The sequence below is a fragment of the Pelophylax lessonae genome (assembly GCF_965119305.1).
Source record: "Pelophylax lessonae genome assembly, chromosome: 3".
NCBI lineage: Eukaryota > Metazoa > Chordata > Amphibia > Anura > Ranidae > Pelophylax > Pelophylax lessonae.
Genome location: NC_138770.1, coordinates 657,233,973 through 657,253,199, shown reverse-complemented (window position 1 = coordinate 657,253,199; position 19,227 = coordinate 657,233,973). Strand labels below are relative to the sequence as shown.

Sequence of the window (19,227 nt, the reverse complement as noted above, 5' to 3'; positions counted from 1 at the left end):
CATTAATGGCTGTGTGTTGAGTTATTTTGAGGGGGAAAGCAAATTTACACTGTTATACAAGCTGTACATTCACTACTTTACATTGTAGCAAAGTGTAATTTCTTCAGTGTTGTCACATGAAAAGATATAATAAAATATTTACAAAAATGTGAGGGGTGTACTTACTTTTTTGAGATACTGTATATGTGATTGTACACTTCCGCCTGCAGGGGGCATGCCACTTCTGCTGTGATAGATCACAGCATAAGCTGATCTGCAGCTGCCTTGTAATGAATGTCCGCCAGCACCTGCCGTACGTCGGTAAAACACACAGAATGGTGATCTGCCTATGTAAACAAGGCAGATCTGTGTTCTGACAGGGGGAAGGCATGGATTATGTGTTCCTGCAAAGCAGGGAATAAAATCCATCTCTTCCCTAGTAAAAGTACCACACACACAAAAGATATTCCGGTACACACAAACACTGGCTAGGCACACAGTTAACGCTTTGATCGCCCTAGATGTGTAACCTCTCCCCAGCCAGTATCATTGGTACAGTGACAGTGTATATATTTAGCACTGATCACTGTATTAGTGTCACTGGTTACTGCAGAGTGTCAAAAGTTTTACTATCAAAGTGTCAATATCACAGTCCCACTTTAAGTCGCTAATTGCCGCCATTACTAGTATAAAAATATAAATTAAATAAAAATTCCATGAATATATACCATAGTTTGGAAACATTGAAACGCTTGCGTAAACCAATCAATATACACTTATTGAGATTTTTTTTTTTACCAAAAACATGTAGCGGAATACATATTGGCCTAAATTTATGAAAAAATTTGATTTTCTTTCAGTTTTTTTTTCTTTGGATGGGTTTTATAGCAGAAAGTAAAAAAAAAATGTTTTTTTTTTTTTTTCTTTTCCAAACATTTAGTCTTTTTTTATTTATGCGCAAAAAATGAAAAACGCAGTGGTGATCAGATACCACCAAAAGAAATCTCTATTTGTGGGAAAAACATGACAAATTTTATTTGGGTACAGCGTCGCACACTGCACAATGGTCAGTTAAAGTAACCCAGTGTCGTATCGCAAAAAAAAACATGGCCTGGTCACGAAGGGGGGTAAATCTTATGGAGGCCAAGTGGTTAATGCATCTAACAAAAGATTTTTTTTTTTTTTTTAACTTAACTCCCACAGTAGCAATTCATATCTGTGCCTTGTACCTATCCCAGACTTGCTGAAGTTACAGAACGCAACCAGCAGCTGCTTATCCATGAAAGAATTTTAAGCCTTCTCAACAGATTTGTAGCATGTTCTCTTCCAATGTATTTCAAATCTTTGGTATTAAGAGGTCAGTGCTGCAAGTTCCAGTAGTCAGTAGGTTTCCCTTGACTGCTGAGGCGCATGGGCTCAGGAAAACCAAAATATTAACATAATAAAACACCCCCCTTGCTTAACATAAAAAAAACATTGAGTTGGATTTATTTAATATCCAACAGAACATACTTTAAAGAGGAAGTAAACCCTCCTCTGCAACTTGTACCTATAGGTAAACCTATGATCAGGCTTACCTATAGGTACTGGAAATATCTCCCAAACTTGTACCATTTAGGACAGGGGTCCTCAAACTACGGCCCGCAGGCCGCATGCGGCGTGCCCTCTTTCAATGCCAGAGTGACCACAGCTATACCCTGTCAGAATGCTATACCCCCGTCACTTCCGGTGGCGGTACGTCATGAAACAGCTGTGAGACTCACCAGTGCACATGCGCAGACAGGACGGATTGCCGCTGTTACAGTCATCGACTCTGACAAGGTATAGCAGTCCATAAAGGGGGCGGGACGGGGAGGAACATTTTGCGCAGTGACAGGGTATAGCAATCTGTCAGAACACCCGTCATCGAGTCCTTACAGGGGGCGGGGCGGGGCGGGGAGGAACATTTTGCAGAGCTCACTTACCAGAGGCGGGGCCGGAGGGTAGAACTGAGAGGAGGCGGGAAGGAAGTTCGGCGGTCACATTAATACAGGCCTTCTAGCCATTAAAAGCTGAAGCGGCTCCTCCTATCTATCTATCTATCTATCTATATATATAAATAAATTACTAAGTATATGTTTTTTTTTTTTTTTTTTTAATGCCTTTTAATGGCTAGAAGGCCTGTATTAATGTCACGGCCGAACTTCCTTCCCGCCTCCTTCAACCCTCCTGCCCCGCCTCCGCTAAGTGAGCTCTGCAAAATGTTCCTCCCCGTCCCGCCGCCTGTATGGACTGCTATACCTTGTCCGAGTCGATGACTGTAACAGCGGTAATCTGTCCTGTCTGCGCATGTGCACTGGTGAGTCTCACAACTGTTGCATGACGTACCGCCACCGGAAGTGACGGGGGTATAGCATTCTGACAGGGTATAGCTGTGGTCACTCTGGCCTTGAAAGGGGGCACCCTGTGGTCACTCTGGCCTTCAAAGGGGGCACACTGTGGTCACTCTGGCCTTGAAAGGGGGCACCCTGTGGTCACTCTGGCCTTCAAAGGGGGCACACTGTGGTCACTCTGGCATTGAAAGGGGGGCACGCTGTGGTTATATATATATATATATATATAATATAAATAAAACAATAAATATTGTATTGTTTTTCCTGTTTTTTTGTGCACTACAAATAAAATATGCGCATTGGAATTCATTCATATTTTTTTTTTCAAACTATAGTCCGGTCCCCAACAGTGTCTGACCGTGAACTGGCCCCCTGTTTAAAAAGTTTGAGGACCCCTGGTTTAGGAGATATTTACTTTGCATAAAGCCAGTGACATCACTGGCGCATGCGCTCTGAAGGAAAGGCCACTCGTGCCATTCCTTCAGAGCCCCGTGCCGTGACCGTCGGCTCCCGCGCGCATGTGTGGGAGTGACGTCATCGCTGCTCCAGCCAATCAGGTGGCCGGATGCCGCAAACCCGGAAAAAGGGCGACCAAACATGTCACCCGTGAGACAGGTGAGCGGTCGGCACTGCGGGGCTTCGTTCCAAGGTAAGTATTTCATAATGAGCTAGTATGCGATGCATACTAGCTCATTATGTGTTTGTCTTTCAAGTGTTCATTTAAAAAAAAAAAAATTCGGAGGTTTACAACCTCTTTAAACCAGTGCCAGCCACAGTTGTACTGTGAGCATGTTTTACCATTAAAAAGGCAATTCCAAAGGGGCCTGTCCTTATTATAAGTGCTGGACAGACAGCCTACTTCCAATTTCCAATTAAGGGCATAGCCCATTACTGCAACTTCAAATGCTGGCAAGGTCAAAAAACCACTGCTGAAGCTGTGATGTACCATCCAATGGGGCAGGCAGTTGGGCAGCTCTTCTCACCATGCTTCTTCCAAAAAAGGGGCCCAGCATTCCCTGAGGGCAGCCTTTTCTAAGCTCAGGCCCAACCATCACCCCTTAACTCCACTCCCTTAGGAATACCTCCCATCTCCTAGCCATGTCCCCCTACAGTCAAGGCTCTCTTTCCCTAAGTTGATCAAGAGGCCTTCATCCCAATCAAAGACATTGTACTGACAGCCCTTTTTGTGTTGCGCTTTTTGTAGTTTTCGTTTTAAGTTCCTTTGGATATTCATAACTTTTTTTTCCTCTGCACAGGTGGTCCCCAGGTTACAAAATAATATACTTTAGGTTTGTTCTTAAGTTGAATTTATTTGTAAGTCGGAACAGGTAAATTTGTTAGCTCAGGCCAAACATTTTTTTACGCTTTTTGGATAGCATAGGGAAGGGTTACCACCCCTGTAACATTTGTTTTGCTGTCTGTGCCCCTGTTTTGAAGATTTCACCTCACTTTCTGTCCTGTCCTGGTTCTGTCCGGATTTTTAAAATTTTTGGTTTTTGTGGAAACCAGGATTGGTGATAAATCTTCAGTGGAGACACCTTTTTCCCATGATAACTTTTACAGGAGTGAATTTCCCTTCCTAGGTGTAGATTTCCTCTAACTTCCTGTTGTCTCCCTTCGTTTGTAAGTAGGAGTCGTTTGTAAGTCGGATGTTTGTAACCCGAGGACCGCCTGTAATCACTAATTTAGCAAATGATCAAGGGTGAAGGGCACCAACTCCTCACACCATGAATAAATGAATAAATCCTCTGTAAAACTAGGTTGTTGCCCCTTTAATAGTGATAACACAAGTGTTGTTGAACCATTTAGTTGGGTCTGACTCTTCGTGACCTCATGGACCATAGCGTGCCAGGCCTTTCTGTCCTCAACTGCCTCCCGTAGATTGCGTAACTTCATGTTCATTGTTTCGATGATGCTGTCTATCCATCTTGTTTTCTGTCGTCCTCTTCTCCTTTTTTTCCTTCCATGTTTCCCAGCATCAGAGTCTTTTCCAATGAGTCCTCTCTTCGCATTAGTTGGCCAAAGTATTCCAGTTTCAGCTTCATGATCTGTCCTTCCAGTGAATATTTAGGGTTGATTTCCTTCAGGATTGACTGGTTTGATCTTCTTGCCGTCCAAGGGGCTTTCAAGAGTCTTCTCCAACACCATAGTTCAAAAGCATTAATCAATTCTTTGGCATTCAGCCTTTCTTATGGTCCAACTTTCACAGCCATAGGTTACTACTGGGAATACCATAGCTTTGATCAGCTCTGATGAACACTTTGTTGGCCGAGGTTTTCAGGTGATCACAATTATTTTTGCACACTGCTTGGAGCACTATTAGAGATTGAAGCGCCACTCATCTTATATGAACATGGTGATTCGTTATCCCACGTGGTGCCAGGCAGTGGCGCCGATTGGCGGCCATTCTGGGTGTCACCGGGGCGCAGAGCAATGCACCCCAACACTCCCCACTAGTCCTGTCCTGGCTTTGGTTCAGACTCCAGCCTGGACCAATCATTCAGGACATCCCGGCTGACGTCGTCATGGGGGCGGTGCGTGCGTCAGTCACTCACTGTCTGTCACCTTCCCGCTGTAGTCAGAGCGAGGAGGAGGAGGAGCAGCGGCGCGCGTGGACGTCTCTCCAGTCCCGTCTTCAGCTGCACACAGCACAGCAGTCGGTCCGGTCGAGTGAGTCAGCCAGAGCCAGCCCAAGAGCAGGTAAGTGATGAAGCAGTCAGTGTCTCCGTCTCCCTCCTCTCTCTCCACTCTCACCCAGGGCAGCGGCGGTGACTGTAAGGTGTCCATGTGTCCTCCTGTGCACGCTGGTCACTGCATTGAAGGGGGCATATATGCTGGTCACTGCATTGAAGGGGGCATGTACGCTGGTCACTGCATTGAAGGGGGCATGTACGCTGGTCACTGCATTGAAGGGGGCATGTACGCTGGTCACTGCATTGAAGGGGGCATGTACGCTGGTCACTGCATTGAAGGGGGCATGTACGCTGGTCACTGCATTGAAGGGGGCATGTACGCTGGTTACTGCATTGAAGGGGGCATACACGCTGGTCACTGCATTGAAGGGGACATGTACGCTGGTCTCTGCATTGAGGGGGGCAGGTACGCTGGTCACTGCATTGAAGGGGGCATGTATGCTGATCAATGCATTAAAGGGGGCATGTATGCTGGTCACTGCATTGAAGGGGGCATGCACGCTGGTCACTGCATTGAAGGGGGCACGCACGCTGGTCACTGCATTGAAAGGGGGCACGCTGGTCACTGTGCATTGAAAGGGGGCACGCTGGTCACTGTGCATTGAAAGGGGGCAGGCTGGTCTCTCTGCATTGAAAGGGGGCACGCTGGTCATTCTGTATTGAAAGGGGGCACGCTGATCATTCTGCATTGAAAGGGGGCACGCTGATCATTCTGCATTGAAAGGGGGCACGCTGGTCATTCTGCATTGAAAGGGGGCACGCTGATCTCTCTGCACTGAATTGGGGCACGCTGGTCATTCTGCATTGAATGGGGGCACGCTGGTCACTCTGCATTGAAGGGGGCACACTATACCTTGAAACAAATTATGTGCAAATAAAGCCCTCGTTGTCACCACTGGAGACCGCATCCATCTTCACCCGCATGAGCACAGGAGCCACGGTCACGGTCATAAAAATTGCACGGGTGGCTGTTCCTTCAGAGCGTATGCGCCTATGAAGCCACCGGCTGCATATACAGTAAATATCTCCTAAACGGTGCATGTCTAGGAGATATTTACACTACCTATACTATAGGTAAGCCTTATTATAGGGTTACCTAAAGGTAAAAACAAATAATGGAAGTTAACTTCTACTTTAACTCATCAAGAAGACCCCGAAGAAACCAAACTCATTTTATGCCAACCTGGCACATTGCAGAGGATGTTTTCTGACCTATTCTATGTGATGGATATCCTTGCATCTCTCCAAAGCTTTCTGACTCTGCATTGGATGGAACTTTACTGATTTAGAAACCGGGTGAGGCTGACAGTGGAAATAGGGACTCGGCTAACTAACAAACAAGAGTCGGAAAGAGTGGAACAAACCAAAAGCTAATACAGGCTTCTGGCCCTGATTTGGGAATGCACCACAAACTAAGGTGCAGATCTACACCACCTGGAACAAAATGCCAGTGTGTGAAGGCCACGATTGAAGCGGCTATTCCATGATTCATGTGCCACATACTAGTTCCTGAACTGGTGTGCAATATAGGAGTGGTAGCTTTTGTCAGGTGCTTTGCTGTAACTTAGTCCATGTCTCATCATCAGCTGTCGGGGTGCTTAAGGGTTGAAGCTGAGAAATTCAGTATTCGCACACTCCCCGGTAGAGTCATTTTTTGTGCGCTGGCTCACTCTCCCATAAGCTATGAGCAGGCTGCTGTCCTGCGGTTAAAGGCTAGTATTACTATTCTTCTGCCAATTATATGTCTTATGCTCCACTTATCCTGAAGCCAAGTGTGCGATATCGTATGATTCTAAAGAGGAAGAGGAGGCTCAGACGGCAACATCAATCACAACACTGTCATCTGCCTCTTCCTAAGTGAACATGGAGGGGTCTATTAATGGTACAAACCTCCAAACCTGTCCTTCCGCCCCCTGGATGCAGAGAATACTACTATTGTTCCCTGAACTTGAATGAATCCATATGTGTTCTGGAGACATCTGCTTTGCTAAGATATGGGCTTTTTTGTTGTGCGCCATTAATTTCCGCTACACAATTGAAATCTGACAAGTCAACATAAAATACACACACTGCTTAAAGCCATAAATATGCGGTGGGTAGGTCTATAGGCTGAATAAAATCTATAAAAGGAAGTCATTTTTAGGAAGTTTTATTTAACTGCTTTTATTTTGTAATTTTAAATGTTTTCTTGGATGTTGTCTTTTTTGTGGTGTTAAGTATGAAAAGTACATAAACCCAAAAATAAAAATGTAATAGAAATGCAAAATAAATAAAAATTAAGTCCCCAATTGTGGTGCCTGCATTGTTTTCTTCTATTAGGCTTTTTTTTCATCTGGTAATCCAGGCAGTAATTCTCTTCCTGTCCTAGGGAACCCCCCCCCCCCCACCTATACCCAGGGCATTTTTTTAGCTGGAACTTGGTGGAACTCAGTTCCACCACGTCTGGCTCAGGCCCTCTGCTCCCCGCTCACCAATGGTACTTGTAAAGGCAAAACAATGGCTTCTATGTTTACAAGTGACAGTTCGTCTCCCAACGGCTCCCACAGATCTGATCGCCTGAGCGGCTTACTACTGAGTGTAAGATAGGGACAAGGGAGATGGAGGTGTCCAGGCACAGTGTGGATGTCTACAACTCTACTGGATGATCTCCCTGCAAGTGAGAGGGGCAGAGATCATGCAGCTTAACCGGTTGCCGACCGCCGCACGACTATATACTGCGGCGTACAGCCCCGGCCAGGCAGAGTGACGTAGGGATACGTCACTCGCCTGTCACTGACTTGTGAGCCAATAGCGGACGGGCGCGCGCCCGCCCCGGCTCGTTCACTGACAAGTCAGTGCGTGTGACCGGCGGACCCGATCGTCCGCCGGTCACTCACAATCGCTCCGGTGAAGAGAGAAAGTCAGGCGGCTAATGTAAACAAACCCCCTGTCATTCTCCCTGGTGTAAAAATGGAGATCAGACGGTTCTACTATGTAGAACCGTTGATCTCTGTTTTTGCAACTCAAGCCATGTCCCTTCACAGTTAGAAGCACGCCCCTAGGACACACTTAACCCCTCCCTCTCCAATACAGTTAACCCCTTCCCTGCCAGTGTCATTTTTTGCAGTAACAGTGCATATGTATAGCACTGATTACTGCAGTAATGTCACTAGTAACCCCAAAAGTGTCAAAAATGTCAGTCAAGGGTCCGATCTGTCCGCCGCAATGTCGCAGTCCCGCAAAAAAATCGCAGATCGCCGCCATTACACATTAAAAAAAAAAACACCAAAAATGACAAAAATCTTTCCCTTTGTTAGTAAACGCGATAACTTTTGCGCAAACCAATCAAAATACGCTTTTTGCAATTTTTTTTTTTTTTACCAAACATATGTAGCATAAAACAAATTGGCCGAAAATGTTAAAAAATTTAGATTTTTACTTTTTTTTTTTGGGTAATTTCATATAAAAAAAATGTGAAAAATATTGTTATTTTTGCAAAATTGACGCTCTTTTTTTGTTTATAGCGCATGATCAAAAAATCGCACAGGTGATCAAATACCACCAAAAGAAAGCTCTGTTTGTGGGAAAAAAAGGACGTCAAATTCGTTTAGGTACAGCGTCGCACGACCGCGCAATTGTCCGTTAAATTCACGCAGTAAAAAATCGCAAAAAAAACCCTGGTCAGGAAGGGGGTAAAATCTTCCAGGGCTTAAGTGGTTAATAAAGGAATAAAAGTAAGACATGTGGAAGACGGTGGAGCTTTAAATAAGGGGAGAAGGTGTTGCAGTGGAGGAAGGGGGGGGGGGTTGCGTTCAGAGGTCAGAGCTGAAGTGGGGTGAAAGTGAGATGTGAATGGGGGGTACAGGGGTAAGCATCTGTGGAAGAAGGCTCAACTCTGCATTCTATATGCAGCGCATCCCTGAACTCTACACTGAACATTGCGCACCCCCCGATCTCTGCACATAGCGTGCCCCTAAACTCTGCACTCTGTGTGTAGGCCACCCCCAAGCTCTGCATTTGGCACCCAGCTCCTTTAAGATCCAGTCGCTGGTAATAAAATTTGACCACACCCACTGTTTGATGTGGTCTGGAGGGTGTGTGTGTGTGGGTGCGGGGGGGGGGGGGGGTTTCTGAGAAAAAAAGCCTTGCCTATACCCACCATTGTCACCCAAGGGAAGGATTACATAACTTCTCCTTTACCTCTTCTCCATAACCTAAAGAAGTTCTGTAGTTCAGAGAAGATTGCTGGGAAAGCCATAAGTTTGAGATTCAGTTCAGTACACAGGAAATGACAAAGACACTGGATTTCTCTCTCGATTATTAGGCGTTTTTCTGTATATTCTTAGCCTGAAAAAAAAAAAATCAGCTATCACATATAAGGACTTGTAAGCCACCATATTTTACACCTTTGTTCTATTGTTTTTCTATTTGTTCTATATTATGTTTGCCCCAGCATGTTTACAACCCCATTCAGCTGCCTTTGCAGCTCTTCTGGCTGTTTTAACCCCCCCCCCCCCCCAAACTGCAAAATTAAATAAGCCCCAACTTGCTGTTGTGGATTAGACAATTAAATAATTAAATTAATGGTTTTCATTTTGATCAGAGTGTGGCCATCCCCACTTGATAGAAGTTGATCATTTGATTGACTTATGTCAAAGGGCCATGCTGGAAATTTTTTTTATCTCAATCAGCAACTGCAGCTAATCCGCTGATCCTGCCGTTGTCAGGATAAAGTGGGGTTGATTTACCAAAGGCAAATATATTTTGCAGTTTGCAAGTACAATTGCGCTCTGCAAGGAAATTTGCTGCAGAGCTTCATAAATGAGCTGAAGCTTCACTTTGCAAACAATACCCAATCACATGCAAGGGAACTAAAAAAAACTGCATTTTTGCTTCTACTTGATTGGATGGTGGAAAACGGCAGAGTTTTCCCTCATTTACTAAGCTCTGGAGCAATTTCCCTTGCAGAGCGCAATTGCACTTGCAAAGTGCAAAATCTATTTGCCTTTAGTAAATCAACCCCATTGTATTCTGGCATTTTTCATGCCAGGCCATTGAAAACCATGTATGTATTCTGAAAAATGGATGATAAATGCAGCAGGCAGGATTTTATTAAAGCACAGATGGAAGCTGTTCGTTGATTACAATGGCACAGACTTCCCCTTGCTCTTTCTGTACAGTTTGGTTGGCAAACCCGAACAATGGAAATGGGCCTTAAAGGCATGCCAAGGCTGGAAGCTCATTATTTCTCAGCAGAGAGTTTCTCAATGCGGTTCTGCCATGAAGACATTAAGTATTTTGGTTATTTGATCATATGAAGTATACAATTTATTGGGTTTTTGTATTACATTGTGAGATATTTGCTAAGCATTGTCAGTGATCTCTTCTTTTCCTTCTTTTCAGGAATCTTTACAGCAGTTGGTTATGATGTCTTTGCCGAATGTTTTAACTATTGGAAAAAATCCTTTTTGTGGTGAGTAATGATGAATAAGGATGGGCTAAACAACAATCCCCCCGACTCGCGGTGGCACCGCCGCCTTCTGACATCAGACTGGTGCATGCTGGGAATGTGATGTCACGTGGGGGTGGGATTGACAATGAATTTACATTGAGGGACACAATTTGTTTTTTTTGTTTTTGTTTTTTTTTTACTAAAGGATTTGTCAAAAACTGTCTCTTGCGTTTATTACTTTTTGCCACTTTTTTGGTGAATGGGTATGGGTACTATGTACCCAATACTCATTCACATGGGGGGCCGGGATCTAGGGGCCCCACTGTTAAAAGGGGCTTCCAGATTCCGATAAGCCCCCCAGCCTACAGACTCCGACAATCACAGCCCAGAGTTGTCGGGAAGAGGCCCTTGTCTCATTCAACATGGGGACAAGGTGCTTTGGGGTGGGGGCAGAGCCCCCCTGCCTTAAATCACCCCCCCCAATGTTGAGGGCAATGTGGCCTGCTATGGTTCGGGGGGTGCTTGCTCGCCCCCCCCCCCCCATCCTTTCCTAACCTGCTAAGTTGCATGATCAAATAAGGGTCTGGTACAGATTTTTGGTGGAGACCCCATGCCGTTTTTTTTTTTTTTATTTCCACATTTAGAGTGGGGTTCCCCTTGACCCCTTCCCGCCGACGGAATGCAAATATGCAGCCTCAGCTTAAAGTGGTTGTATCAGGTTGATGCCTGCAGCTAGACGCATCACCCCGGTACCATTGTTTAGAGCCGACGGTCGGTTTAGTTGCAAATGACAACCAATGCAGCTGCTCGGCTGTTATTACAAGCAGTGTGACGGGACGTCCCCGCCCCCCCCCCCCCCGTTTTCGCTGCACGCCTGGGTCTCCCGTCCCACTGGGAGGCCTGAGCGACCAGCCGGCACATTTGCCCAAAGAAGACCCAAACAGTCCAAGTCTGTGTGCAATAAATACCATAAAATTAATAATTAATAATATTAATTTTTATTTAAGAGTTTGGGATATGGCACGTGTTGAGATATTAGCACGGATTGGCACAAGCACTTTATTTTTTATTTTTTATTATGAATTATTTATTTATTATTAAGATTGAATGAAGTGTATACCCTGTACAGTCATACTTACCTGTTGTGTTAATCAGTAGCAGCGCCTCATTAGATATCTCACTTCTCATTTAAGTATTACCACTTAAATTGAAGGCAGCTCTACATAAAACATAGAAATTCCACCAGGGGAGGCGCCGTACTCCTTACATCTTCTAACATTCAGTATATTCAGGTGGTCAGCTGACCTCATTCTTTGGGCACATGCAGTACCTATCCAATAGGATAGGTATTGCATGCTTAGTTTAGTTAGTTGCTTCATTAATTCCAGGTGGCGACTTTTTTTTTTTTTTGGCCAGGCAGTGTAAATAGATATCATACAAAGCAGGAACCAATTGGATAAGTATTCCACATCAAAAAACACGTGGTACAAAATTTTTATGGTTTCAGAGAGGTAGCTATCAAGTGACATTCATTCCTTACTTTCAAGGAGGAGAAACATCCCTCAGAGAACCTGTTATTAAATATATCCAAAATTAGGACAAAATCTCAAACAAAAATGTATATAGATACACAAAATGCATACAAAATTTACAAATGCAACCAATTAAGAATGTATGATTGCTATAAAAACATGGTGACAGATCTGTACATGGGACAACCCAACACCAGACCATATATACTGTAAATACATAACAAGGTTTAGACAGCTATACAGGGCCGCTGATAGGGGGGGACCACCAGCCCTCTTGTAGGGGGCCCGAGCACACAGGGGGGCCCACACAGAGAGGGGGATTAGTGATGGACAACAAATACAGAAATCTTCCTTTAGCACCTGAATCTGATTTGTCCCTCTCCCTGCTATCAGCTTTTATCTGCTGAGAAAGAGACAGTTGTCCCTCACTAATCCCCCTCCCTGTGTGGGCCCCCCTCCCAGCACTGGCTCTAATGTTATCTCTGCTCAGGAGTTTATTTGTAACTTTGTTTCTCTTTCTCTGTCTCTCTGATCACGGAGCTCCAACTGCCCAGCCTGTATATTTTTCTCACCTCATCTTCTTTTTTATTTAACAGAGTTTTTTTTTTTTTAGATTTAGCAGGAATGATATGAGTTATGTTCTATTTGTGTCTGATAATAGTGATTTTGTTGTAATTTTAGCTAAATATATCTTTAATATTTTCTTGGGGGGGCCCTGCCAGGTAGTCTGTATGGGGCCCCGCATTTTCTAATAGCAGCCCTGCAGCTATACATGTCTCAACACCAATATTGATGTGTTTCGTGGTCATGTTCCGCTTCTCTTGGACTGGGTTGTTGGCATGATCATGTAATATGGTTGATTTGGAAGTCTGACACAGATTCTTACAATAAAAAAAAAAAAAAAAAATATATATATATATATATATATATATATATATATATATATATATATATATATAGCATACACAAATCATTACATGGTCTGAACATGACTACAAAACGCATCAATATGGGTGTTGAGACATGTATAGGCTGCCTAAAGCTTGTTATGTGAATATACACATATGGTCGGACATATGGGGTTGTCCCATTTATATATCTGGTACCATGTTTTTAGAACTGTTAATTTTTATTGGATGCATAAATACAATTTTGATACTTTTTTTTTATTTATTTTTTATTTAAAGTGTAACTAAAGGCAAAACTTTTTTCCGTGGAGAGGGATTAGAATCCCTGTCAGTGTTACTGTCTGTCTCCACATTACTAAGATCCACCCTCTCCATTTGTCCTGTTTACCATTATCATTAAAAGTGAAAGTAAAAGAAAATCCCAAATTTTGAGTTGTCCCCAGAAAAGTAATAGAGGGAAAATCTTCCAATAGGGACATTAGTTCTGGTGACCTGGAGGTCCCAAGGAATTCCCTTAATTTGCAAGGATTTCCTCTCACTTCCTGTTTGGCCATGGGACAGGAAGTAAAGGGAAATCACCACAATGGGACACAGATGGTGAAAAAAAAAAATCGGGTTATAAGGGAATTATGACTTGCTCTATCCAAAATGGAAAAAAAAAATTCTATAGTTTTACTTTTATAATATAAATACTTCTGGAGTGTTTCCTTATTGCTACATTTAAAGTCCCCTCTTCTTTTCTGCTATAATTTGTTTATTGGATCCAGTTTTGGGAGGGTAGCTTTTGAGGAGGCTGTTGTTTGGTAGCCTTGATTCCACTTCCCGTTCCTATTTACCGGTTAACCCTCTGACATGATAGAGGATACCATTACCGGCCAGACTGGGGTTCTGATTATGAAAGCAGATGACGCAGTTTCTGCCAAAATTATGTAACGTAATCCAGCATTATGAAGGTGATTAAACATCCGGCAGCCGATCTCCCTTGTGCTTATCCTTGCAGTTTTTGGTAAGTGAGGAAAGTTAAGTAAAGTGCAGAGCGCAGCTAAAATACAATTGTGATGATACAATAATGGTTTGGATTTCTACCAAGCAGATATCGTTTTTATTTTGCTATTTCTTTTTTCTCTATCAGAGCAAGGTACGGAAGAGATGAAAAAGATGTTGCTGCTTATGCTGGGCTGTGCAGTTCAGGTAAGCCACGGTCCTCATGCTAATGAGTGTACCTTTATCACATTACACACTTTCAGTAAATTTAAAGAGGATCTAAATTAATTTTTGTAGTTTTGGATGGAGTAGGGAAGTGCTCTTACCACCAGTGCCCCTACCACCTATCACGGCGGACTGTGCCCGGGTAGCCTTCACGTACTGATCCCCCTGGCTGGGGTCCACTGCCCTGGACCTGTATAGCACCCTACTGGGAGCCCAAGGCAATATATCATTGTGCAGGGTTAAAAAAATTCAGATCCCCAACAAATATTCCAAGCTTCTGTCCTGCACTGCTGCCCCACCAAACCACGCTGCCTCTTTTTGTAGTTTTGAATGGAGTAGGGAAGGCTTAGAACCATTGGCTATTAGTTTCCCAGATAGGGAGATTATCCTTCTGTATTTTTTGATGACTGTTAACACCATTTTAGGTCTTATCACCAGCATTGGAGGAAAGGGTGAATCGTCCAATGGGGACGCCTATTCTGGTGACAGCTGTCTAAGACTGGCCATACATTATGCAGTTCTCTTTCCTTCAACCAAAGGTTGAAAGAAAGAAAATTGCTAGATTCCCCCATCAACACAGTCAGTGTTGATGGGGTAATCACTCCCGCTGCTATATTGTATTCTGACAACAGGAAGTTTCCCTTCCATCAGAATACAATGCTCACTGCTGGCGGCATTAGCCAGTGGCAGTGATTGAATGAAAAAAACCCAACAGGCTTGTTCTGAAGTCGATTGATTGACTTTAGTACAACCAATCTGCCCGTAGACGGCTCTAAATTGGGCCGAATTGGCTGAATTTCGATCCATCTTTGGCCGGCTTAAGAAGAGGTTTCCCTTCACTTTAAAGAGATTGTTGCTCACTCGCTGTCCTGAAGATAAGACCGAAAGTGAGCTGCATACTGGAAAATTGCCCAAAAGGGAAAAAGTTAGGTTTTTTTTAACCTAATTTTTACCTTTTACCTAATTTTTTTAACAAAAAATGTTTTCAAAAGTGTTGGTTTTAGATATACTTTAATGACCGATGTGTACCTGCTTCTATCCTGTAGATGTGGTGACAGGTCACTTCAGTTTACTTGATTTAGATGGCCATACACCATTTGAATTTCAGAGAATTCCGGTTGAATGGGACAAACTTTGAGCTGTGGGTGGCCCCTTATTTTGACGGGCTTTGGCAAAGAAGCTGGTTGGAATTTTTTGGTCCAAACAGTGTCTACATCCAGTGTGGATACTTTCTGGGTATTCAGTAGCTGCTGCTACAATAGTCAGCAGTGTGGATTCCTTTATTTAGTGTAGCTGGATCGGTGGAATGTGCACGAGCATTGTCTGCTTTAGTTTTTTAACATGACTTCTAAATGGAAGATTCTGGCTTTACTATAATTTTGTTGTCTCCAAACTGCAGCCCGGGGGCCGGATGTGGCCCTTTATTAGGCCCCTGGGACACTATTCCTCCCACTGATACAAGGCACTATTTCTTCACTAACAATGGGGCATAACTCCTGTCACTGATACCAACAATAGGGCACTACTATTTCTACCATTCTCCCCAACAACAGGACCAGAGGAATTTTTTATTCCTGGCCTAAGGCCTGCCATGGTATTGCATTATGGCACAAATGCACATATCAACTTCCCCTCTCCCTTTTTTGTTTGTGTTTGTCACTGCATTTTTTTACACAGTACGGTTGCACTTTATCACCCCCTGATTAGTATGGTGAAGTTCTTCAGGCCTGCCCTGAAAGTCTTGATGGGCAGGGCACATGGCCTTGTGGTCAAGTTCTTCTACTCCCATGGTGTCTCCTTTCTGGGGAGCCCCACCTAGTACTTGGGTTGGCCTGTTTCAGCAGGCCTCCTAAAGAAAGGGGTCTGCTTGGTTTCGGCCGGGTGGACCAATGAATTCCCCAGTCCCTGTCAAGGAGCCTTGCACCCCATGGGATTTCTCCCACTGACATGAACTGCAAGGCCCTGTTCTTTCCACTGACACCAACAATGGAGCATTATTCTTTCTCCTGATACCAGCAATGGGGCACTATTCCTCCCAATGACACCAATGATGAGGCATTGATCCTTCCCCCTGATACCAACAAAGGGGGACTATTCCTCCCAATGACACCAAAGATGGGGCACTATTTCTTCCCCTGATATCAACAATAGGGCACTATTCCTTCCCCTAGTATCAACAATGGGGCACTATTCCTCCCAATGACACCAACAATGGGGCATTATACCTCACAATAACACAAATGATGGGGCACAATTTCTTCCCCCTAATACCAACAAGAGGGCAATATTTCTCCCACTAATACCAATGATAGGGCATTCTTTACTCTCGTTGATGCCAGGCCATTTTGTACTCACCCTGCTCACAGTCCAGCCCCCTCAAAGTCTGAAGGATAGTAAACTGGCCCTTTTGTTCAGAAACTTTGCAGACCAATGCTATAATTACATGAAAAATTCCTTCACTGCACGGGTGAAAGGCTAATTTTTGCCTAGGGTACCATTAAAAAGCATTTTATTTTATCCTTCTGTCCACCTACAGCCAGTGCATTCTCTTCTATCTGATGCTCCAGGTCATAGGTGGGCTCTCCGTGCCCTCACAATACAGGACTGCTAGTCCTGCATTGTACATGAAGAGTGTGAGCGACAGATGGAAGTGTTGAAGTCCTTTTGGCTTTGGTGGACTGGTTGAACAGAGAGAAGGAGCCTGTAGGAGTGAGGGTTGAGATAAGAAAAATGCTTATTAATGGTACTCTAGGAAATAAAAGCATTTATTCTTTGCAGTGTGGGGGGAGGGGGAGCCCCACTGGAAGAGTAGTTTTGATATTACCCTAGAGCAGGGATCCTCAAACTATGGCCCTCCAGCTGTTGCAGAACTACACATCCCATGAGGCATTGTAAAACTCTGACATTCCCAGACATGACTAGGCATGATGGGAATTGTAGTTCCTGAACAACTGGAGGGCCGTAGTTTGAAGACCCCTGCCCTAGAGTTTAGTTTTAAAAGGGAACATCCCTTAACTACTAAGCCAAAACTAAAGAGACATATGATGTTAAAAAAATTTCCCTTCTCAGTTGTGCTGAAGTATCTAAAGTTTTTTTTTTTTTTTTTTTTTTAAGCAGTGAGAAGATTGATTAATTCAGAAATTGTTTTCTGTCTGTGCTCTGAGTTTTCCACTCTAGAATATACTTTCACATAGAGAATGTCAGATATAGCTGAAAAAGACAGTGGCATCAGCAACTCTGGGATGTAAATCCACATAAACTTAAATGGGATATTATTTATAGTTCATATTAAAAAAAAAAAAAAAAATAACATATATGTGTGTGTATATATATATATATATAATATATGTGTGTAGCACTGCCCCCTAGGGAGCTGCTGAGTGTGGATTCCCCTGGGTTACCCATAGCAACAGTCTGTAAAACTTATTACTTTAAGACTTGGCTCAGACAATGAACAGTCCAGGGGATTTGGTTTTTGTGTTTTATATTAGAACTTGGATGGGAGAAGGGATACTCCAACTTGAACTATGCACAATCTCTGAGGACTACTGACTGTAGTGTGCGGCAAGGTCACTGCTTCACCTTGCCACTGAAGTGAAGTTGAAGATATGTTCCTGAATTAGAAGATATGTTCCTGAATTAATTCCTCTTCAGGGTCGTAACCTGGCACCCCCTTTCTCACTTCCCATGCATGTTAGCCCTTGTCCACTGGAGTGGTCCCCTTCCTGGGCAGACCCCTGGCAAGCTTCCCGGTACTCGCGGACACTGTTTTTCCCTGGGTTGCTCTGCCTTCAGATCCACTCGTCACTACCCTGGACCTCCTGGTTTAGCATCACACACTTGGTCCACTAGGCCGACTGCCTGTGACCACCTTCCTTGCTGACAGGAGGAGAGACAGCCATCGCCCTCCTCCTGGGACCTGGCTTCCCACCCAAAGACGCCCTGTCACATGTGTCCCCAGCTTTTATGACATATCCCAGAATGCACCACTGTTGTGCCAACCCACTGGGACAGCCACAAAATCCTGTGTGTCACTGGCTGGGTTTCCTCCACTGTCCAACAGGCTCTCCCATTGGCTACAGTGGGGACACTCCCTCAGCCCAGATGAATCACACACTGGACACATACAACAGGCAGAACTAACAATCAGGCTTCCCTTAAAAGCAAATAGAGCTTCTAAGCTTTTACCAACGTAGTACCTACCTAGGAGGGTGCTACATACATACATACATATATATATATATATATATATATATATATATATATATATATATACACACACTGCTCAAAAAAATTAAAGGAACACTTTGAAAACACATCAGATCTCAATGGGGAAAAATATCATGCTGGATATCTATACTGATATGGACTGGGTAATGTGTTAGGAACAAAAGGATGCCACATCGTTTGATGGAAATTAAAATTATCACCCTACAGAGGGCTGAATTTAAAGACACCCTAAAAATCAAAGTGAAAAAATTATGCACCAGGCTAGTTCATTTTGCTGAAATTTCATTGCAGCAACTCAAAATGGTAGTTGGTAGTTTGTATGATCCCCCGCGTGCTTGTATGCAATGCATGCCTGACAACATCGAAGCATGCTCCTAATGGGATGACAGATGGTGTCCTGGGGTATTTCCTCCCAAATCTGGACCGGGGCATCACTGAGCTCCTGAACAGGCTGAGGTGCAACCTGGCGGTGTAGGATGGACCGAAACATAATGTCCCAGAGGTGTTCTATTGGATTTAGGCCATTCAATGGTATCAATTCCTTCTTTCTCCAGGAACTGGCTGCATACTCTCACCACATAAGGCCGGGCATTGTCGTGCACCAGGAGGAACCCAGGACCCACTGCTCCAGTATAGGGTTTGACAATGAGTTCAAGGATTTCCTCCCAATTCCTAATAGTAGTCAGGGTGTCATTGTCTTGCTTGTAGAGGTCTGTGCGTCTCTCCATGGATATGCCGCCCCAGACCATCACTGACCCACCACCAAACCGGTCATGCTGAATGATGTTACAGGCAGCATATCGTTCTTCATGGCTTCCCCAGACCCTTTCATGTCTGTCACGTGCTCAGGGTGAACCTGCTCTCATCAGTGAA

General features: G+C 44.0%; 1 protein-coding gene across 7 annotated transcripts in view; it reads left to right on the top strand.

The window, feature by feature from the left end:
• Nucleotides 1–19,227, top strand: part of CCDC88A (coiled-coil domain containing 88A) — a 338,561-nt gene that overhangs the window by 127,517 nt on the left and 191,817 nt on the right. For all 7 annotated transcript variants that reach the window (XM_082250173.1, XM_082250171.1, XM_082250170.1 and 4 more), the window contains exons 4-5: nucleotides 10,427–10,496; nucleotides 14,048–14,106. In XM_082250173.1, the coding sequence (XP_082106299.1) occupies nucleotides 10,427–10,496; nucleotides 14,048–14,106 (129 nt within the window). The remainder of the gene's footprint in view (nucleotides 1–10,426; nucleotides 10,497–14,047; nucleotides 14,107–19,227) is intronic.